The 24853-nt window shown below is 35.2% G+C and overlaps 2 protein-coding genes across 2 annotated transcripts in view; both read left to right on the top strand.

The window, feature by feature from the left end:
* LOC134663736 (protein retinal degeneration B) overlaps window positions 1-24853 on the top strand; it is a 427614-nt gene that overhangs the window by 171977 nt on the left and 230784 nt on the right. The gene's annotated exons all lie outside the window — the stretch shown is intronic.
* On the top strand, window positions 14948-20986 carry LOC134663918 (D-altritol 5-dehydrogenase-like). Its single transcript, XM_063520463.1, has 10 exons — window positions 14948-15079; window positions 16712-16859; window positions 17341-17465; window positions 17625-17782; window positions 17951-18052; window positions 18659-18754; window positions 19005-19082; window positions 19592-19685; window positions 19992-20099; window positions 20731-20986. The coding sequence occupies exons 2-10, from the start codon at window positions 16716-16718 to the stop codon at window positions 20843-20845; spliced, it is 1020 nt and encodes a 339-aa protein (XP_063376533.1). The 5' UTR covers window positions 14948-15079; window positions 16712-16715; the 3' UTR covers window positions 20846-20986.

Raw genomic sequence — 24853 nt, forward strand, 5'->3', positions numbered from 1 at the left:
AAGGCATCATTTCCGTCTCGGACTATTGGCGAACTACATCCACAGAAATGGGTGCCTTCCAAACCTTGGTTAACAATCTACTACTTACACAATTTGATTTGTATTAACCACAGACAGGCCCATTTGTTTGACTTTTTTAAATTATTAGAAGCTTTTAAAAACTTGTAAGTACCTATGAAACTTGTTTTCACTTCTACCTTTTGTAAATAATAAATACATAAATGGGACAATCTTACACAAACCTAGCCCCACAAGGTCAATAAGGCTTGTTTTTTAATTGGCGGTGCCATGATTGTTTGATTGGTCTAAATACCTACGTAAAGCTTATAGTAACCACTAGTTTAATGTTAAATAGATTTCTCTTAGTACAGTCAGCTAGACTATTCGCTGAGCACCCCTGCATACAAATGTCTACGCGGGGGCAGGGCGCCAAGCTTATAGCTTTGCTGACTGTACATAAAAATGGATTTGGTTATCAATAACTGAAAGGACAAATGCGATAAGATCGTCCATTGTTTACATGTACTTACTTTAAAATTTGGATCGTGATTAATATTGTTTTCTTTTATTGAAGTGCAAAAAAGCATGGCTGAGTGCAAAGCATGTAAGGCCGATTTTTGATATAGGAGTGAGAAGTGGAAGATAAAGATAATATATAAGCAGAATCCACCACTACCAATATGGAGAAAATGAAAATTATGTGTAACAAAACAACGAATATAAATATGGGTGACTATGCTGCCTCACCAAGCATAGCAAAGTACATTCAATTGTAAATCGTATTTTCGTGCAATAAAGTTCATATTCGTGTAATAACGGATTTTCTAATTTAACGTAGGGTTGTTGTTTGGTGTATAATAACCATTCACATTTGCAAGCGTAAAATCTTCAAGATTTTGGAACAATTTTTGTATGACTTTATGACCATTGTATGGTGGCTCCGGGCTATTGTAGCCAGTTAAGTCAGTTAAGTACATAATTATAAAAATTGATGAACATTATGGGTCAATGATACACAAATCGACCTAATTCCGAGGTAAGTTCAACAGGGCATTTTGATAGGAGATTTTGTGTTGTGATAAGAGGCCCTCTTAAGACGCATAATATCGACGGCGAAGTACTATGAACTCCTAACTATTTTTACTAAATGAATGAAAATGTGTATTACTAAAAATGTTACTTATATCACGCATATGAAAGATATTATATTTGCTGTCTAGGCCTCTGTGGTTAGGCCTCGGAAGCTCAGATTGTAGACCAGCTAATGCTGGTGTCCCGGAGCCACGAGTCCACCATTTGTACATTATTTATGTATTTTGTGCAAGCAAGTTTAAATAAATATAAATTAGAAACTTTGAACAGATTCCTTATGTTATAACAAAAAAAATATGTACTTATGGCAATTATGTAGGTACCATATTTTTCATGATTCTTTTAGATAGGCGCAACCGTGTGTGATGTAACGTCACAGGATTATGTTTGGGGCGTTTTAAATTGCGGTGCGTGTGCCACATTTACTTATTTGTCTCTCTATCGCAGTAATACGGGACAGTGATAGAGAGACATACAGCTTTTGGTTGTCGTAGCGCAAACGATTGTCATCTTGGCTAGGAACCTAAGACTAACGCTACGTCTTACGTAGGCGAACAACGCGCGAACGCGGCGCGACATTCGCGTGCAAATCGCGCCGCACCGCGTTCGCAACGAGATCGCTTACGTAGGACACTTCTATGGGCATCAAAGGATTGATTTCGCCGCGCCGCACCGCGCCGCGTTCGCGCGTTGTTCGCCTACGTAAGACGTAGCGTAAGCTACAATAGATAGCGTTTATTAGATATATGTACCTATGTATAGAAACATCTGAATCTCACGGGAAGTAGAAATGATTGACATCTTCCAAAAAAATCATTCATGAATCTCATTGGGTACCTACATACGGACATAGATATACCTATTATAAGTCTATTATAATCATATTGCTTTGATATTGAAATAGGTATTGTGCAAGTGATATGCATTAACAATAATAATAGTTTACCTAATATTAAATCAATTTCATATTTCCACAACACAATGCCATTTCGTTTCATTTAATTTAGTGAAATAAATAGAATAAATACTTAAGTACCGGTAAAAATATACACTTGTCTCGACATTTGTAAATTGCAACTACTTGGCTAGTCAATTTTATTCATAGCAGATAAAAGACATTAATAATAGAAAATAAGTCATAAATCATTATTGAAACATTACATTTATTAGAACCAGGTTCGAGACTGTTCAAGTTTGGTTCTATTTTCACATTTTAGAACGAATCTATGTACTTAGATCTGTTCTTCAACGTGCCTTTTGTTAAACAGTTTCCTCATCGGTAACAATATGTTAATTTTTTTTCGTTGTTATCTGCATCTATTGGTACAACACATTTTGTTAGTCCAGGAGCCGTTTGCATTAAACTTGTGCCTTTTTAAAAATATGTTTTTTTATTTGAATGAGTAAACGCAGACTTGTAGGTGCTCGTGTCCAGTAATGAATAGGTAGTAATCAAGAGGATCATAATTTCTTATATTCTCATGGTTATACACTTGCTCCATACCTGCTAACAGATTTAGATTTATTTATTTCAATATTACATACAACATTAAATAATAAATTGTTAAGCTATGTCAATTTACATGTAACATGATCGTCAAAAAGCAACAAATAATAGCGAAATAAGAAAAAGATGAATCTCAATGACAAATTAAATGTCAAAAACATTATACCTACTTGTACGGATAAATTAAATACATAGCAAATTCCCTTCTACAACAAATCATATTACAAAACAAGTTTCATGATCTACCAAAATAACTGTGTTAAATTAAGGGTTTGCTATAAGAGTAATACTCTATATGGTGTTCTGGGCCCTAAAAATATTGTTACTAAGAATATGATAGAAACTGTATCTATATACATGATAACCTAGTTATACCTAAGGGGACCAACAGATTACCAGATTACCGGACGATATCAGTCTGTCAGTTGTTCGGAACTATCACCTCCTGCGTTTAACTAACAGGCTAATATTATCCGACGAACTGGTATTCTGTGGGCCCCTTTTAATAGTGCGTATGAAGCTCCCGGTGTAAAAATAATTTTCCTCCATTACGATTTGTAGCTAGGAAATTTTGCCGAGCTTCATTGTCAAAGGACATTGTAATTATCACAGTCTTCGATCTACATCGTGCTCGTTTGTGCCTTCGTTCTTTTGTTAGCAAAATAGTAAATGGATGACCTTCATCTTCGTTTCCATCGCGTCACAATGGCGCCAACGTGGATAACGTGGTCTCCTGCAGCTAAGACGAACCTTATTTCTTTCTAAGCCGAAACGTCCCATGAACATTCCTTTTTACTTTCATATACTTTTTTAGCTTCGTAGGTACAAATAGCACGTTGAACAATACCGAGCTCTTTTACAGGTCACGTTACGTAAACAGAACGGGACGCTTATCATGTAAAATCAATGATCTTATATATGTATATAGTTAGTATTAATTAGTTTCTACATTAGAACACTGAGAGAAAATGATAACAAAAACACACTTATTAGAATTACAAAAATAAACTTAATCCGGGGACAAGGAGAGTCAACTAATAGGAACAAATTGACTTTTGCAATTTCTATTATCTGTTTGTTGAAATTAGATTTAGGATTACCTACTGAGCTGTTTGTAGAAATTACTAAACTTCATTTTTTCCCCCAGTACAGAACTGTTTTTTTAATTCCTGATTTAGTTTACTAATGATTTTTCTCTCAGTGAAGGCTGCCGAAACGATGAACAGATAGGCATAGACGGACATGGCGAAATTATAAGGGTTCCTAGTTGACTATTCAGAACTCTAAAAAAACGAAAGCACATCCGCAGATTCCGTAATAATGCCGTTTATAATCTTCTTCGACCGCGAAGGAACTTTGTTTTCGATTCGAATACGAGGAAAGTAAAATGTATATGCTTTTTTTAAAAACATAACTATGACTAAGTATAAATTTTTATAAGTACTTAGTATTTTTGAGGATACTTTCAATTAACAATTTAGGCAAAACTGTCGTTATTTATATCAAAATGGATATTGTATAACAAATTTATTTATACCCAAATTTCAATTGCTTATCGTAAAAAAAAATATAAAATCGTACTTAGGTACTTAGAACCTAAAATGCTCTATTTTCTGCACACCTTTTAGAGCAACGATGACCCTTTTTCAGAGCATGAGAAATGAAAAAGCCCTTTGCTGAATAGGTGATGTAAAAAGTTGTTAGATAGATGTTGGATAACATAAGTTAGGTCTCTCAACTTTGTGGGCTGCGAGACTTATATTTTACTAGGCACTCACGCGTTATTACCTACGTCTTTGATAGTGTTTTATTTTAACGACGTAATACTATACACGTGCGTAAAGAGTCGTTTATTCTCGCTTCTACGTTTACGCTAAGTGGAAAGGACTGTTTATAAAACAATAAGCAAATTGATAGAAACATTTCAACACGACTGTTTTTTTAAACCTCCTGTTTAAAACAGATTGATATGTAGGTAGGGCGACACCCGTGTCAAAAAAAATCGATTGTTACCTCATTCACATAGTCAAGTGTTACCTTTGAAGGAACGTGAAGAGAGAGCGGCTCCAAAAGAGAAGCTCTCTGGTGCCAGTGTGGGTGGGGAGTTCACTCTGATGTCAAGAAAGAAGAGGGCGCGTAGGGGCGCCTCATAAGACTCGGTGTGGTACCGCCGAACTAGTTCATTCTGGCTTGTGGGTTACACTGAGTAAGGCGCTGTAAGTAGGTATGTGTCGGGTCTGCATTACACCGGCAGTGCTGAAATGATGGAGTATGTACACCAGACAACCGGCTACACGCTGAGGCTGATCCAGGTTCGATCGAGCCACTACGTGCATTTCTCTTTCGTGGTGCGCGTGCCGCGACCGCTGCAGGGGACCATCGAGTGTGCCGACTTCTGGCTGAAGGTCTTTCGGTGGTTCCGAGGCAAACTGCCGAATCCGACACAAGACCAGACGAATTCAACGGAGCCACATCGTTTTGTCGCCTAATTAGTATCCCTATACGGGCCCAAAGCCCACTGACGAGCCTTCCAACAGTCCAAATAGCGTGGTTGCAATCCAAAATCGGTCCGTGAATGTCAAAAACGTACAATGTTTAATATTAGGATGCCGTCCATTTGGATGAATCTATTGTAACGGCATCCATTTGGAAGGCTCGTCAGTGGCCTGCTAAGTTTATGAGATATATACAAATTTTATGCTCTTCTTTTTTTATCTAGAAGTAAAACATCATTTGAGCTATAGAAAACTTGATATTCGCGAAAAACTTCCGACGCGCACACAAGACTGTGTCACGCAACGCTTTGGATACCGTATTGGAGGTATATCGAGTATCCAGCTTATTATCTCTTGTTCCCAGATTGACCTCCTTTTCGGCATAATTTGCCTGGGCCAATAGCTGTCTGCTCAATAAAGTGCACACTGAATTTCAAATCAATTGTGCGCGATCCGCCGCGAGTCAATTGTATGCGATGCCGATCCCAAACATTAATCTTGACCTGTGTCACTAAGGTTGTGCTTTACCGAGTCACATGCTGGTTTTCTTCATTGATTTTTTCATAATCAGCACGTATCCTCCAAGAAGTTCTAAAGCTTGTTAAGTATCCACTGTGTCACTGCGTCAAAAATTTGCAAATAAGAAAAAATCCAGCCATGCGAGTACTTAATTCGCATTTCGGGGTTTTATGCAGGTACACGTTCAATTAATTCCAAAAAGTACTTTCTAATATGTAATCAGCAACGAAAATACGTCGTATTACTGTCACGGTAAGTTTAAAATCGGACTGCTTAAGCATATTAAAAATTGTAATGCAGCTCACAGGGACCAGACGCATTCGGCAATCTTCTTTGACCGACACCAAAAAGTGCATTGCCCTACGTCGTGCGGAGTTTTTGGCTTTATTTGTGATCGTTTTTTGCGTTGTCGGTATCTACTGGGTCGAGTTAGGTGTCTTGACCTAGCCTAATGTTATTTGTATTGTCGGCGGCCGGCTGTGACGTAGGGTTATGTGACCGCAGACTCGTTTTATGTCTAATTTATTATACATACAATCGAACAAACTGATTTGTGACCCAACACAGTAAGTGGCAAATAATTTTACTTATTAAATCAATGTTATACCTACGTATGCCAATGATGTCCTTAGTAAATATAAAAAGGTTTCACAGTAGGTCAGGAATCAAGTAGGTAAATCGATAGTACAGTCGCCATCAGATCGTTACAGTGCGTGTTCAGATATTGTGAACACCTTGGCCGCTCCGATATATCTGATGGTGCCTGTACCTACTAAAATAGACGCTTAAATTATAATATCTACCTTGTACGAGTAGGTATATGATGAATTGATGATACTAAAAACCAACATTTTTCATATTTCATGTAAATTACCAGTTAGTCTAGTAAACGACAACGGGAGATCAGATAAATATGGTGATAAGTCAAGTTCTCAGATTATCAATAAATATCTCTTAATTTAGGAGTTTTATTTTAATTACGGAATAGTCGCGTTTACGGAATTATCCCATAATAAAATCAAAATGAGAAACTGGTTGCCGTAAGTTAACAAAGCTAAAGTTTAATTCTAAAATATAATTTCTCGATTAATCTGATACACGGACCTACCTACATATGAAGATAAGTATGTGCATAAACCGAAAGATGTAAGTCGAGTTCCAATGCACTTGTTCATAGCTATGGGTACCTACCAATACCAACATTGAGTGCACTGCTACAGGTTTGGGCAATGCACGACGTAATCTAAACTTGAAATTCAAGGACACCCGAAAACCGGCGAAAAAAAATTAAAGTCGGTGCATCCATATGCTATATGCAAGTGCATCGCGTTTAATGCACGCTCCTACATGAACATACTTGATCCTTGCGGTAGGTTTAGGTACTTACCTACCTATAGGTATCTACCCAATTGTTTGGGAACTGGTTTTCATTTCAAAAATAAGTAAGAAAGTAAGTACCTAACTTACTTTATAAATAAATGGCAATAATACAAGTGAATTTTCTATTCTTCACGAACACGAACTACACAAAATTGACTAGGCCCCATAGTATACATTTTATAAACATTTATAAATATGTACGTACCTATACGTACCTACCCATGACAAACAAATATCCGTACTCATCACACAAATAAATACTTTTCCCGGGATCAAACCATTGGCTTTATAGGCCAAAACTACAAAAATAACTTAATATAATTTCATGCAAACAAAGTTGCGTACTCAGCTGTACAATAATAAATAAGAAAATAAATAAATATCAATCAATCACAAGACACACAACCACAACCTTACACACACAATCATACAAAATCTTATAAGTAACATGAAATGAAATCTAGACGAGATAAATTTCAATTTCACGATTTTCTGGACCCATGCTTAAAAATTTCTGCACATACGTGTATCATAAAACTTAGCATATTATTTTAAGGTATAACGTCTCAAACAATGTAGCTCCCTATCATTTAATCGTACGATTTTAATTTCATGGCAGCGTTGTTGAGTTAAAGAGATCTGTAAAGGAAAATTCAGCTGAAATTATTAATTAGGGTTAATAACCTTTATATGAACCTTAATTGACATGTGACCTTTAAAATTGTTACTTTCCTTTACTTTAACTCGACCACGCTGCCATGAAATTAAAACGTTACCGATCACTCGACGGGTACTTAACAGTCTTTTTCCACTTTTTTTAAACCCCATCTTATTTTACTTCTAAGCTTCCTTACCCCGTCGTATGCGGCCTGTCAAATAGAATCATTGAAAAAGTGACCTTGACATTCAAAACAATAGATTTAAATTCACACGCACGGATCCGTGTCTAAAGCATACGAGGGGTTACAGCAATTTTATATTTGGTTTAAGAGTTAGATAGCTACTCTAGGCTAAGATATGAAAACACCTCTTACTAGAATAAGTGATTAACTGTGCCCCAATCTCTCCGGATAAACATTATATTTCTTATTTTCCTTTTACAACTTTGTCGGCATGACTGATTTATATTTTCATGCCAAATTGCCACTTTCTAATACTAACGATCACGAAACAAAGCCGCGGACGGACAAACGGTTCCTAGTTGACTTCAGAACTCTAAAAATAGGGAGTTCTTCGTGCAACTTTCGTATCGGGTACTGCGGCAGATTTGGAGACTACTTCACAAATCAAATCAACACTTAATCTACCTACGTTATCATCATAACCATGTAGACTTCCAACCTAAAGTTTTTATAGACGTATTTTTCAAATCACTTTCATTTTTTTGGGCGAGTCGGTAGATACTAAACCTTGCTATTGCTTAAGGTTTTAGCCTTATTGCAGCATACTGAAAATGCATTAAGTTATCGCTTTATCACAGTTCGCAAGTGTCAAAACGTCATTTAAAACGAGAGCACGTAGTCACGTCCTCAATGTCACCCCGCCGGGTGAGTTCAAGCGCCGCGCGGGACAGGGACGCCTGCGCCGGCGCGGCGTCGAGGAACCAAACGTCATGCTAATTTCAAAATGTGTTGGGTATATTTGGAGATGAAAATTTAATGAACAGCTTTAAATCCGTCCATAATTAACGCAATTAGTATGCTCTAGTGGTGTAATTGTACCTACATTTATTGAATGTTGAATGGCGAACTTCCGTGACACTTAGAGGAAATAAGGCTTCTGGACAAACACGAGTTCACGACTTATAATGCATGCTTTCTTTAAATAAATTAAAAAAAATTTGCCAATAGTACGAAATCATAATAAGGTTCATAGTTATGTAGGTACACATTGCATCGTCACATTGTATGTGGCGTTTGAATTTGAATAGAGTTAGATCAAGAAAAGTTTACAGCGATTTTGATAGCCCAAGCAGTGCAAGTGTTATTTAAACATAATTTCATAGAAGTTTGACGTTTAAAATAACGCTTGCACTTTTCTTGCTCTAACTCTGCCTAACCAAACTTGAAGTGGTTTCGCATTTATACTGGATTGGGAAATCAAAATAACATGCAGGTTTTCTAACGGTGTCCATGTCCAGTGTTAAAGAACTTTATGATTAGTCATCTTCGGTCGGCCATTCCTCTTTGTATTACGAAATAAACCAGTGAGACCATCGTCTCATTCAATGTTTAGTTTGACAGCACTTTGGTCTGTGGAATACATTTATCCAGTTTTATGCCCACACAGTGTTACGCCAACGGAATCAGCCCAGCGTTACGAAATTGACCACCCATAGAACCTTGATAATGAAAACGGGAGAAAGTCAGGAGATGTGAATCCGGTCACATTATAAGTATTCGGTATGATTATTGTAATAGTTGCTGGAGAAAGCCCTGCAACAATGATCTAAACCTTGTTTTGATAATGTTGCCCACGCGACCCGCGTTTTGGGCCGGTACTGATCTTTGTCAACAGAAAAATATAAGAAAATGTTATGTAGATATGATGTAATTACATGACCTGACAAAATAGATTTTGTAGTTGTCATGAGACTCAATATATGATGGCGTTTAAAATATTTTATCATACGCGTAAGACATTAACGAACACTTACATAATTAGGGTAGATGTCCCGGTTTTGGCTACCTTAACAGTCTTAGCATCTATCATCTATAAGAACACTAGCAAACAAATTAAGTTCGGCCGCTTACGCTGTGAGGAGAATTAGACAATTGACTAATGTTGAGACAGCTCGCCTTGTTTATTATAGTTATTTTCATAGTGTAATGTCATATGGTATTCTGGTTTGGGGCAAAGCAGCTGACATACAGAATATATTTGTCTTACAAAAGAGAGCCATTCGTTCTATATATAATTTAAGGGTGCGTGAATCATTAAGAGAACTTTTTAAAGAAATTAATATTTTAACTGTAGCTTCCCAATACATATATGATAGTATTATTTATGTTGTTAAGAATCTAGACTCCTTCACTAAGAATTCTGATGTCCATAACTATAATACTAGAAATAAAAATAAGCTTGCTATCAGAAAGTTTCGTGTTCGTAAAGTACAGAAGTCATTCGTTGGGCAATGCATTCATTTTTATAACAAGTTACCTGAGGATGCTTTAAGATTACCCTTTCCAGCTCTTAAGAATTACTTAAAAAAATCATTGATGTTGAAGGCTTATTACAGAGTCGAGGACTACTTGACAGACAAACATGCATGGTCCAAACCAGAAACTGTAATAACGACAAGTAGCAATTAAAAATATTGTATTATGTGTAGAGTTAAAGGTGACTCAGCTCAGGTAAGAAAGCACATCAAATTGTATGAAAGCATCTCATAACAATCAGTCAGATTCATATAATATGTATTCTCATTTCTTTTATTGATTTTAATTTCTTTTCCTTTTGTAAGATTTGATATGTTTTCTGAAAGAGCTACGTATTTGTGATTTCATGTACATATATGTTTATTTTTTATATCAAATTCTATAAAGTTACGTACTCACTGAGTATAATTGCATGAATTCTATAGTAATTTAAATTGTATTTTTCTTAATTACTCGTAATGCATGTTAATTATAAGATGTAATAATGTTTTGAAAAGATGTGTCCCGCCGAGTTTGTTGCCGGTCCCATATTGGGATACCCTCCTCCAATTGAGGGGGGATTTAAATCTTCTCGGGGCAGAGGTGTAGGTACGGTTGGAGCCGGTAAAGGTTTATTTGACGTTCATAAGCGCATTGTAATATGCCTACTTGAATAAACTATTTTTTATCTTTTTATCTTTTATCTTATCATCCTTTATGGCCAGTTGAAATTTTTATAAATATATAGAAAATTATAATATTAAAATAATCTATTTTTTAGTTTATAAGGGTTGTATCGGAATGAATTAAGTATGTAACGATATACTTATAACAAATACATTTATTTTACACTAAGTTAAGTTAAGACAATAAATGGCCAAAACAGGGCCAGTGGGAACCGGGGCATCTGTCTACTGTTCTGAGCGTTTTGGTGATATCGTTACCAAATCGTTGTTACGACAATACTCCCAATTTATTCGTGTTTTTATCCTAGTTTAACATTTTGTATGAACTTATAAAGATATTTCCTAACGGAATGAATTCACTGATCGAAGTTGAAATTTTTTTTAATTCAGCATTATGTCATGTCATCAATATTCGCACTACAAAATCAGTTAGTGCTGTAGACACTGCTTGTATTTTGAAAATTTGTACGTATCGGTTACACTTGTTCGGTTGTATTTATCTGAAGCAGCCGATGTGAAGCAGCACGATGTGAATACCTAGTTGGATTGAAATTTATTTGCTTATCCGCCGTGAATGTAGCCCGCGTTATGGTACAGATGTAGTGCATAATTGTTTCCATCGTATTTTATCGGTAACGTTTGTTTGTTATTTGTCATACTTCACCGTTTGCATTTGCACTACTTCAGTCAACCTAGTGTGTAGACAGACATCTTATGTAGGTGCCTAGGTAACTAAGAAAGCTTAGAGGAACGAATTTTTCAGGAGAAAAAACCTAGCTGTTTCGATCGTTTGTCTTTATAAAACCCTATTACAATGAGAGAAAAATCATCACCAGGAATTAAAAAACAGTTCTGTACTGGGGGAAAAAAATGAAGTTTTAGTAATAATTAAGGACGTTTCACTATTTCTGTAAAGTTTATTTATTTCTAGAAACAGCTCAGTAATCCCAAATATAATTTCAACAAACAGATAATAGAAATTGCAAGAACTAATAGAAATTGCAAAAGTCAATTTGTTCCTATTAGTTAACTCTCTTTGTCCCCGGATTAAGTTTATTTTTGTAATTCTAAGTGTATTTTTGTTGTACTTTTCTCTCAGTGTAGGTATTAGATATTGTAGAGAGAGTTGTTAATATTTATAAAGCTTTTAGAGTATAGGTGCAATATTACATAGTATTTATATATCTAAGTAAATTGGTACGACAAGCCTGCAGTAAGACTGCAATCATCACATACCTAATGCACTTAATGCAAAAAATTCGTACTTTCGTCCTCTCCCAACCAGTTATTGGGTGCATTGCCCCTGAGACATTACCACCGAATTTTAAATTGATCTGACATCCCTCTCTTGCCAATGCAACGCTGGCTTGAGTAAGATAAAGCACGCGATATTGTTTAGGCATTGAGCTTTTCATATTAATGTCCCAAGAGGTGGGACCTTAAGGCAGGTTATGAGTGAGATTACAAAAAGAAATAGTGTCGTAGGTTTTGATAAAGAGGTTGGTATATTACTTATTTGTTTTCTTGATGTTTCAAATAAGGATGTATGTACAGTATCTGTAAAAAGTTTTATACGGAACACTAAAAATTTACGATGTACTCACATATGGTACCTAACATCAACTACATCAAGACTAAACTAATTAAGTGACCAAGGGGGCAAAATTAAGATTCAGAAAGAAAAAGATGTTTCGGTGAGCCTTCAAGCTAGTTTTTATTCTAGTATCTTAGTAAAATTAAATTACTAATAACTTGAAGATCGTAAACATAAATATGGCATTTTCATGATGGTATTGGAGCATTTAAAAAAATCGCACCTTACACGGTATGTAGGTAAATGTCGTAGCAATGGTCGAAACATGCATCAGTTTAAATATTTGTTTCCTGACTTGACTTGCCGAAGACGATTTTAAAGATAGGTAAAAAAACGAATATAGTAAGTAACTACATTTCAATGCAAGTGTGGAAAGTATGTTATTATTTACGAGTCCCGAGATGTCTTTATATATACAAGTAAATAATAACACTTTCACACGTAGGTACATTGAACGACGTTTTTAACACATTTGCGAAAAAATCACAATATCACAAAATATTGGTAACACTTACAGTTACGAATTTTCCCTTAAACTTGAATGATATTTTATATCCAGCACTATAAACTACGTTCAGGGGGCCGATTTTTGAATTTCGATCGCTCGATTTCGTCACTTGAAAATCGGTGGAAAACGGCGAAATGCAAATTTTTGAAATACGAGCGATCGAAATTTGGAATCGAGTGGTATTGGCCACTCGATTTCAATTCTATTAATAGAATTTAAACGCCTAGTAGTGGAGATATCATTTAACGAAATACACGAAATCGAGTGGTCGAATTTCAAAAATCGGCCCCTTGCGTAGATTTATATTGCCAAAATTAATCACATTAACTCATTTCATACAAAAACACTCTTACAATTGCAATTTAAGATAATTATTTTGATACAACTAAATTTCAAGTGAAAATGGCGGGCGCTGGTTTTACTTTTTAATTTTTTCTGTTAACAACAGCCAAACGTGGCAACGATAGTTCCATTCAGCCAAATAAAAAAAAAATTGTAGTGAAATATCGTATTTTACAACGTTTTATTTATATAATAACAAATAAATATTTACTTTATATCATGTAACAATACTTTTGTATGTAATAAATGTCTAATGGCAAAATAAAAATATATAAAGTTTTTGAACGTCCAAAATCTTTGGCGTGAACGTATCGATTACGGTCAGAATTCAATTAAAAAAAGCTGGAAAAGAAAAAAGCACTAGTTTGCAAAAAATAACTTTGCGAACGCTAAATAGCCACGTAAAGTAGCACTTTTTGAGCAACTGTATAAAAAAATTAGTTTATCGTAGGCATTCCCTCGTTAACCCCTAACCAGTTCCAATTCTTTTGTTTATCAATTTAGAATATTTTGTTTTCAAATAAAAGTAAAAACAAAACAATTTAAATATGTACTTACCTACGTACATAGGTAAGCGACACAATGCGCACATTGCGAACCCAGAGCCTCACGAGGTTAAAGTTCAAATCTGTGTATGACCGACCCTCTATATTAAATTATATTGTAAACAAGTAAAGTTGTATTTAAAACAATATTAGTTTATTTCTACGTACTGTAATCGTAATGTTGATTCTGGAGGTTGTAGAAAAAAAAAACAAGATTAGAGCCATCTGTCTTTCAAGAGAAGCACTTCGACTGGCGCTTCTTTACCGCGATAGAAAGAGTGAAAGAGTACGAGCATCAAGAAGCTTAGCTGTGGCTGTGGCTTCCGGTACGGAGATGTTATGTGTTCCCGGTAGATGGCAGCGTTTTCAACTTTAATATTTTAAATAAAATTGATTATTGAATTGTACTTTAGACGAAAGGGGACGACCGCTTCTCCATACAAACGTAGCTTACTTATTTGATGATTATATTAAGAAAATATATTGCACCTACAAATGTTGTTCATGCTTAATTTTTTTTTTATTTTATGATAATTTTCGAGTGGTAGTAAATCTTTTTAGGGTTCCGTACCTGAGGGGTAAATGGAACTGCTATCCGTCTTTCTATAACCGATTTACCTACTTTAGCTCAGTTTTTAAAATGGAGTTTTTCTAAAATTTTAAATCGTTCCGTACAAAACTTTGTTTCTTATTTTCCCATCTTCTATAATGATAGAGCTTACAAACCGCTAAAACATACTATTCTCAAACTCGGTATATATAATATTAAAATAATAAATATAATTTAGAGACCTATACATAACGCTCGTAAGGAAAAATGTAAAAAAATTGCGTGATGGGACACGGAACCCCCCTGATGCGAGTCCAACTTGCACTTGACCGGTTTTTTATGGTAGTTTTACGAATTCCAATATTTTGAAAAACAATATTTTTATGTAGGTTTGTTAATAAAATGCTTCATTAAGTAATGCTAGATTTGTTACGTGTCAATATCATAACACTGGTTTATTATGTAATATCTACATAGTAGGTAAAAAAGTGATACTGTAATCTGCATCTACGGAGTGGGCTTATTAAGTAGGATATTTATGGATATCAATTATCAGACGGCAATAATCCAAACGTGATTGTTTATCAACCAATCTGTCAGAGTGATCTTCGCGTCCATTACAAGCGGGTGTGTGTTATTGTGTAGGCATAAGTAAAAATTCTCCTGTGTCGGAGAAATCATTATTTACCTGGTCTTGTGTTGCTACGAAATATCCACGACCTACGTAAGTAATGAAATTGACACTACTACGTACTTGTTAAACCAGTTAAATTATGTAACAGTGACAACGAATTTTTTTGAATAATTATTTAATAATGTTTGCTTGTTTGTGATAAATAATGACGGTGATAATACGACACTTGTTTTTATGTTGGTCTACATTTACTTACTACATATCGGTAACACCTGGATAAAGATTAACCGGATAAACATGTTGATGGTGTGTTACGGACTAATATTCAAATATATATAACATAATTACATAACAATATTGACCGAACAATAAACGATTTACGATTAATTACTGTCGTATGATTCTATGTATGATCAAGCTGCGATTGGAATAGGATTGAGCACTTACGACGTTTATGAATAAGTGCATGAAATGACATTGTCAATGATACAGTATGCAGATAAATAAAATAACTTAGGTATTAAAATATTGCAGTTATACCTATTTCAGTACAATTACGTCAATTTACTAAAATACAAGGTACTATAATTAACTTTTTGATACAACTGAAAACGTGTGTCTATCAGAAAACCCCAGACAAGCTGAAGTTAGACCAAGATAAGTCTGCACCTATTTTGATATCACACGCAGGGCTTTGAAATTATGACATATACTTAAATAACACTTTCACTGCGTGTGCTATCAAAATCGTTGCAGACCTATCTCGGTCTATCTATAACTGATAGACCTAAAGACCTACATTGCTAACTTTTAATGATAAATTAGCAATACGTATGGGCCACCATGCTAAGGGATATATAATATACATATAAATAAATAAACAAACTTTTAGACCGAAATGTCTCACTGCGAAAGCGCGACCAATCTATTTAGAGGATAGTGGAGGAACGCTTCTCCATACAAACGAAGTCCCTATTTTCCTCCCTGAATTATTATGACATTATTAAAAAAACAAACTTTTGAACAATTTGATGTATATTAACCATATAGCGCCATAACCTTTGTTTGACCTTTTTAAATTTTTTGATTACAAGAATTACGAACGAAAAACAAATTTTTAAAACGTCCTTTAACTATTATAATAATTACAAAATAAAAAATACATGTAACGGCGCATAGCTATGAGTATGGCTATGGTTGGTATGGTTAATATACCTAGATCAAATTGTGTAAAAAATAATTATGATGTTTAATAATATATGATAAAATAATATTTATTCAATAAACTTTTATTCAGGGTCAGGGGCCATACAGGGGAGACCACCGGCTCGATTCGGAAAATGAATTAGATTTCTACTAGACTTCAACAAGTTACGATATGGATAATTTAAAGATATTTGTAAGATAGATATGTCAAATTTGACGTTTCCGCGATTCTGGAGGTCCTCTTGAACGATTTCGACAAGTTATGACTTAGATATCCAAGTCACATCTAGTCGATATCTAATGTCGATCTAGTTGATCTCTAAATCGTCCCTAGATCTTGTGATTATCTCGAAATCCGAATAGGCCTGTACATTTGTACGGAGAAGCGGTTGTCCACTGTGCTCTTAAGCATCAAACCTTAAAAGATTGTTGTTTAATATTACGCTTCAACGTAATTTTAAGTTTCTTACCGTTATTTTAATTTTTATATGTTTTATAATGGTATCTCTTTTACAGAATTATGCAGGCGATCGTGTTCAACGGCAAAACGAAGGAAGTGAAGTATGTGCGCAACCATCCAATGCCTAAAATAGTCGAAGACAATCAAGTAATTGTTAAGGTCGCTTATTCCGGCATTTGCGGAACTGATCTTCATATAATTCAGGTTGGCACGCTATTCAATCTTACGAAATAAATCTACGTTATTAGCTGCAGGTACAGCCAACATCTAAAAATACATGCAATCGATTTGCCAAAAAATTTAGTAACGGCCTAAATATTGTGGAAAAAAATCGTGTTTAAATATTTATCCTAAATTACTCGCATGGATGTGTTAAATGCCTGTCTGTATCTAATTCTAATTTACATAATAATTTGAAAAAATAAATAAATAGATGGAACAATGTTTTAAGAAAAGGTGCCGTAGGTTCTAAGAGCAGAATTTTCGAAAAATTGCAGCTCTTTTTAGCCGACTTCAAAAAAGGAGGATTTAGATTACATTACGCTTGCCAAAAAAATTAGCAGTCTTTAAGCCTTTCTCTAGTCACTTCTTAGGATCCATGGAAAGGCATAATGAACTTTCAAATATAGAGCTGTTATCCTGTAATAGCAATACCTAACGCGATAAATTTTACGTTTGATTGCAGGGAGAGTTCCCTGTGCGTCAGGAACCGGCCCTAACCCTCGGCCATGAGTTCAGCGGGGTGGTGCATGAGGCAGGAAAGCTAGCCTTCTTGAAGAAAGGACAACGCGTGGTGGTTGATCCTAATAGGTTTATCGTTTGAATTCATTATCACTATAAACACGTGGACTAGACTCAGCGTCAAGAACAATCTCTGTTGCTTCAAGATTTTGTATATGCATCTACATATTAATTGGTCAATCTTTTCAACAGCTCATATGGTATAATAAAGTGACTATCGAATTGCAGCCAGTGCCTTCTTTGCGAGTATTGCCGCAAGGGCCGGTACCAGTTCTGCGCGGCGAAGAAGAACATTGGCCTCTGGGTTGACGGAGGCTGGGCTCAATACGTCGTAGTCCCGCAAGAACACGTCTACCCTATCCCTGACGAAGTTACTTTAGAACAGGGTATTTTTATATTTTATTCAAATCTAATCATCAAAAAAACATTTTCATATCATATATACCAATTGGATATTAATATTACCTGGACCTTATGGTTTAACAGATTTCCTGAAAAGGTCCTTGTAACCTTCAAGGTAAACATTTAAATCGTATTTTTTATGTGGTTTCCAGCCTCTCTGTGTGAGCCGTACTCCTGCGTAGCGCACGGCTTCGACCGAGTCTCGCCAGTGTCGGTGGCAGACCGAGTGTTGGTGCTGGGTGCTGGCATTATAGGTTAGGACAAACTATTTACATTTAAAATTAGATTAATATCAGGTCACAATCTTACAGAGAATTACTAAGTTACAAACTAAAAAAATGTGTCTTTTTAATGGTCTCATCTCAATAGATCCTGTTTTAGGAATGTATAGGAATAACTGCATTCACTCGTAATAATTACAAAATTCCGTATTTTAGAGTCAAATTTAGGGTTAAATATTTCAATATGTTATTTGTTTACTCAATATGATAAACTTTATTGAAACAAACATGACTCAACATTCTTGTTATCATTTAGGTTTTGGTATAGGTACTCATACTTTGCAATATAGGTACATAGCTATACAATTATTGCCTACACTAACAAAGTAGTTATTCTATGCAACGGCTGCTAAATGACATTCCGTTACAATGATGTCATGCAACCTAATGACCTGTTATTGCGAGTAGAACATATCCAATTGAATAGGTAACTATGTATCTACTACTCACTACTGATATTGTTATGATTGGGTAGTTCGTGTAGCAACTAATTGGATAGAAGTATTATATTGACGTAGGAGGGAATGTACAGGTACTGAAATGATGTTGATTATTTTTAATAAATCTGTTTTGTTCAAGGTAACCTGTGGTTAACGACATTGCATCTCCACGGTCATAGAAACGTGACAGTCTCTGAAGTAAACAAGGCAAGACTTGATATTGTTAGGAATTTGAGTAAGTATTTTACGAGTGGACATTAATTAATATGCGCCTTTAAAATAATTTAATGTTTTTCTTTTTAGCATGTTAAGCATGTTATTGCGTTATTGCATTTTATTAAAATTAGGGAAGCATAAGAAATTTTCCTTCATATATTTCTTTTCTGTGAAATTATAATTAATAAATAGGAATGAAGCTAAGCGGGGGCGTACAATCAGAAGCCTTTGTTAGATAATTTGGATCAATGTTTTTTTTTTTATCTTAGATTTGGGATTCAAGCTGATTACACCGGATGTATTGGAGAGCGAAAAATCACAATACGATGTCATCATTGATTGCACGGGTATTTTTATAAAACATTTTTTCCTTTTTTCTTGTCATACATAATGAACCCTTTTAACACTTAAGTTGCAGCATAAAGTGGTTGAGATTGGTATAAAATATTTTCATTTCTCATGCTCTGAATGTGGGTAGTTATTGTTCTAAAAAGTGTACAGAAAATGAGACGTTTCTGCTTTAGGGCATATTACTTTATGTACGTTTTTTTCTCTTTTTTACGCATGCATTTAAAATTTTATATTAAGTATTAAGTTAAAGTTTTGTTCCAGTCGGATACTGATCATATCCAGAATATGATTTATTCTGAATTATTTATTTGACTCAATTGTTCACTGTATGCGACTCAACCAGTCGGTAGAGAATGCCATTTGGCATTAAGTCCACCATTTGTACAACTTGTTTTAATGCAATAAAGTTTAAATAAATGAATATATGATGAGAAAAGTACGAGGTTAAATGACGTAATCTTAAAAATTGTCTTTGTATGAGGCCATTAAAATCTTTTGTTTATAGGTGTGCCCAGGGTCCTGGAGACCAGCTTTGACTTGGTGAAGCCGGGCGGCAAGTACGTGGTCTTTGGGTGCGCGCCGCAGGGCAAGAAGGCTAGGTACATCATTCATTTTTAAGATTAAACAAGCTATTGTCAAAACAGAAATCAATTTAAATGTTCAAATTCAGAAATTGCGATAAATTATAAAACGTATAACACTTATTTGGCACAACCTGCCGATTGTTGAGGTAGGAATGTGGGTGACGTGATGGGTTGTAGTATATTTACCTACATCCAAAACTAGCGTAGCATACGCAATGTTTAGCTTTGACAGTATTGAACAGACTAATTCGAAAATATTGTTTTGTTAACATCTGAGACAACTACATAATATCTGAAAATTAATGAACTATTATTTTTCAGTATAACACCTTATGATATATTCGATAAGGGGCTCACCGTAATCGGCGTGAAAGTTAATCAATTCACATTTCCCACCTCTATTGGCTGGCTCAAGACTATGGGAGACAGGTAATACCTATAACTATAACCTAATTATTAATTAAAATAACCTAATTTATAAGTATAGCATTACAATATACCTGGTGCAGTGAGTTCCGTAGCAAAAAATTGGAGATAACAAAATACTAAACAAAAAAGTACTGAGGCTGACTGCATGGAGTAGCATGACAAAAACGAAGGTTTCCGAGAAAAAACGATAGGAAAGATTATTCAGTAAGTAAGTACTATAAATGATTTGTCATTTTCTGAGCCAGACAAACTCAAGGTTATGTATTACCCACGGCCACATTATTGACACATCAACTTTGACTAACGAAAAAGTACTCCACGCGTAGACTACTTCATTAATTATTATTATAAACCATCATCTTATCGCTCCAGTATGCAAGAATGATATAATTATGATATTTTTTTATAGAGGCAGATAACGAAATTTAATTTTTTATGTTTCTCGGTAGGCCCTCAGTTAGTGCTAGTAGCGCCGACTTCGCAGAGTTTAGCGTAATAAAAGGATGTTTCTTTATTGTAATGGGATAAAGGACAAGATTCTCTAATAGATTCAAAATTATAACCAACACGCATAACTTATTTAGAAAGTGATTAAGTAGGTTAATATACCTATTTCAATTGCTTATTGCAGATATCTGGATTACAAGAAGCTGGGGATTAAGACTTATTCATTGGAGCAGTACGAGCAAGCTTTTGTAGACTTAAAGTCTGGATCCATTTCCAAGGCTATGTTCAAAATAGAATAAGTACCTAACATTGCTAATGTTGATGTATTTTATTCATTAAGTTGTGTTGTAGAGGAATCCAATCTTGTCACGGAGGACAACGACTTAGAATTGACTAGCAAATATTTAGACGCAATACTTATAGAGAATATTGTGAGCACATTGTTGTATTTGTTTCATTTTACGTTCCTTTAAGTTAACCGAGTGAAATCTTTTCCCAAATAATGAAATTCGCAAGAGATTTGAGCGATATTTTCCTTCTATTACAAACATAATACATAGAAAAGTCATTCGAATAAGCATTACGTGGCGCACTCACACAGCGACATTCTATCTAAAGAATATCAGATAAATATACAAAAAAACCTTTTCATAAGAATAAGCAGGACGGAGTACGGATCTTATTTTTCTCGCGGACGTTTCAGTCGCTCTCGGGTGGGTAGGGGGATATGTTGGGCTCCAGGAGTGGGGGGCCCCACCACCCCCTGCAATAATACTGCGTCACTATTTTGCGCCATTACCTACACTCGCTTCCTATTCTATAAGTAGTCAACTTTAGGATGTAAACTTCAGACTATTTAGAAATAAAACATTTTTTTTATGAGATTAAAGCCAGTACCTAATTAAAAAACCCAGTTTTTTTATCTTATTGTTAACTTAATCTTATCTTTTTATTACCGGCAATCTCAGAATATACATTTTATTCTGGTCAAATCGGGTCTACCTGATTTCCTTAGCTGCGGTTGACGGTTACTTAACTTTGTGACATATATAACATAAATAAGATGCATAATAGGGATCCATAGGGATATCCATACTTCCATCCTAATGTCTGTCTGTCTGTTACCTGTTCACGATAAAACCGCTGAATGGTTTTAGTTGAAATTTGGTAAAGTGATGGTTTGAGTCCCAGAAAAGGACATAGGATAGTTTTTATTTATTAGTTTTACGTTTATGCTCAAGTTGAATCTCGGAGTTGAATGATTGCCATTATTTTTTATTTAGGCGCTATAGGAGTCTCACAAACAAATAATGAAGTTTGTAAGTACATACATAAGTATAAGGAATCCATATACTGCAATTGGATAAAAAATAAACTACCTACCCAAAAAACTAATTGCACTCAGACGAAGTCGCGAGTAAAAACTGGTAATAATATTTTATGTCTGTCTGTCTGTTAACTCGCGATTTCAGTGTTGGTGCCAGCCATAATAAAAGTTCCTCAGTATAATTCCAAAACCTCCCTGGCAACGGGCCTGCAGTTATTTTTTAGTCACCGTGTATAATGAAAAGCACGATGACGCGCGCGTTTACGTTCTATGTCTTGTGGATTTGGAGTGCTGGCGGTGTGGCTCCTTTATGCGGGCGTTCCAACTCATACGTGGCTTGTTTAGCTTTACACATAACTCCGTATATCAATGAAATATAATACCTGCATTTACATAATAATGAATTTTAGATCGCGCCCGCACGGTACTTGGCACTTGTGGAATTTAATTGGAACATGTTTACGGTACTATTTCGACAATTGTGTAACATTCATGTTAATATTAAAGGCCATAGTAACATGAATGTACCTATAGCTAAATAAAAAAAGAAAATACGAGGGTTGGCCTGAAAGTAGTTAGCTGGTCCGGCTCTGCTCATACGATACTAATTTTTTTTATTGAGAAACTAACAGTGTTAAAATAAATATATGAGCAACTTTTAACCGTTATTTTAATAAAGAATATACAGTTCTGTTAAAGAGGCCTAAACAAATCTCCGTGCATACATTTTTCCATCTATAGGTACCTATGTCCATATATATATGTATTATTCATACCATTTTTAGACAATTCTTGAATGTTTAAATCTTTAAATAATGTTTTTTTAGGTGCTGCTGATTTCGATTCTAGACCGCGCGTTGTTAGAGCCAAACTGGCCAAAACTGATTTTTTATAGTTTCGTCATGTCCGTCCGTTATTTAGTATCATAGTCACATCACATCACATTAGTGTCAAATTTTACGTTCGCAATATATGTTCCACAGTGATTGCATCGCCGGCATTTACTTGCATACGAGCACAATTCGCACGCCGCCAAATTAATGACAATCGATATTATGCAGCGCGTGGCTGCACATTAAAGCTGGAGGCTTCTCTATTTATACACTAATTGCCGCTTAAATCGAACTTGCATAATTGAACCGAATTAGCGGACTCGTATTTTATGAAATTCAATAGGAGCTAAGGCCAATTTAGTGTTAATCATTTTAAATTGTTATTAAAATAGGCAAAAATTACTGACCTGAAAAATAGTTAACTTAGGAGTGACTAAACCGGTTTCACCGAATTTTGAAAAACCGGGAAAACCGGGTTTACAGCCAATTGTAAAACCAGGTTTTAGGTTTGATAAAACCGGATTTTTTACATTATACATAGCTTAATTATTATGATTAGCAACAAGCACTTGCGAGTTTACTCTTATATTTAGAATAATAATGCCAATTATGCGCATTTTGTTTTACTTAGTGTGTTCCGATTATTTTTAATTTGCAAGCTATGCTGGTTTGTTTTTTCGTCTAAAAGTTGTTCTGGATTTTGTATTGGGTAGAGTTTGCTCGGATATGGAAGAGTCGTGGAATGTATTGGGCCCCATACATTCCAAGACTTTTCTCTTTCCGCAGTGATATAAGAAAACTAAATGTGATTTAAAGCAAAAAGAATAGATAGTATAGAGGGGTCCTGTCATAGTAAATGTTGTAGTCACTGTAAATTTACTGCCATCTATCGACACACGACTATAACTCAAAATTAACACGTATAAAATTATCAGAAAAAAGAATATATTTATATGGATAAATGATTTTATTATTTTTATATCATTTTGACCCATGTTCATTCACTGATATCTATGTGTTAAAATTGTTAAATATGAAGCTGTGTCGTCATGCCATCTAGCCGAGAATAGGCTATAGGTGTGTGCGCCATCTATTCGAAAATGACTTTTTCTTGATTTCCGAGGCACGTTTTTTTCTTAGACTTTATTAATCTTACACGAATTTACATATGTCTTTGTTTAAAGTAATCCTTAACCATTTTTTTATGCATAGGTAAAACATGGGTGCTTCTAACGATTAAAGCAGAGGTTAGTTTCTAACCTGGTTTTAGCACGGAATTTGAAAGCGGTCGTATTCTCGCTCGTAGCCACCAACAAACAACGTAAAGCCTTAGTAAAACTCCAATAAAGCTTATACGTATACAGTACCAAACTGGAAATGCAACTATCTGGTCTAGGGACACCTAAACATACTTCTGCAGATATAGGCTCGGAGACATAGTTTTTACTACTTAATCTGTTCATAACAAATTAGACGCGAAACACGCTTGCTATTGCTTCGTTGGAATGGACGCATTTTGTGCATGGGCTTTCGACGCCGCATTGTATAGTTCCCGTGACAAAATATGTCAGGTTTGCATTGCTGGGGTGGCGCTCGGAGTAGGCAGGTGGGTGTGAGGCGACAGTCCTTTGATTCTGGCGAGATTAAACGTGCGGCAGACGGTGGCGCCTCTATCGATTGTTGTTGTAATTACAACGCTATCCTCGCTCAGTCGCAAATGAAATTGTTCCGGACAGAGTAAGCTGTGGATGCCAGCGTGTTATTACATTTGTCGGTCGGCATAGCTGTACTATTCTGTGCCTTGCTACCTTGAACTTAGGTACAATAAGTTTTGAGGAATGCATTGCAGTTGCAATTTGCAGCGTTATTGCATTCCCTGCAATATTCCTTATATTTATAAAATGGCCAAGGAAAGACATTAAGGTCTTGTTTACACATTTATTCGCGTTTAGTGCGAGTTTATACATTACCTACTAATAGCAGGTTGCAAATATATGTAACCCTTAAACACTGATCAATGTTTAAACGGGCCCTAACGCGGAAATTAATGTGATAAGTCATAAGAAAGTACCAAGTTATTAAAAAATATTCGATTTTTACTTTTGGTTTAGTAGTAGTAAGTACTCTACAAACTATTACTATATAAA

The sequence above is a fragment of the Cydia fagiglandana genome, chromosome 1 (assembly GCF_963556715.1).
Source record: "Cydia fagiglandana chromosome 1, ilCydFagi1.1, whole genome shotgun sequence".
In the NCBI taxonomy this organism is placed as follows: domain Eukaryota; kingdom Metazoa; phylum Arthropoda; class Insecta; order Lepidoptera; family Tortricidae; genus Cydia; species Cydia fagiglandana.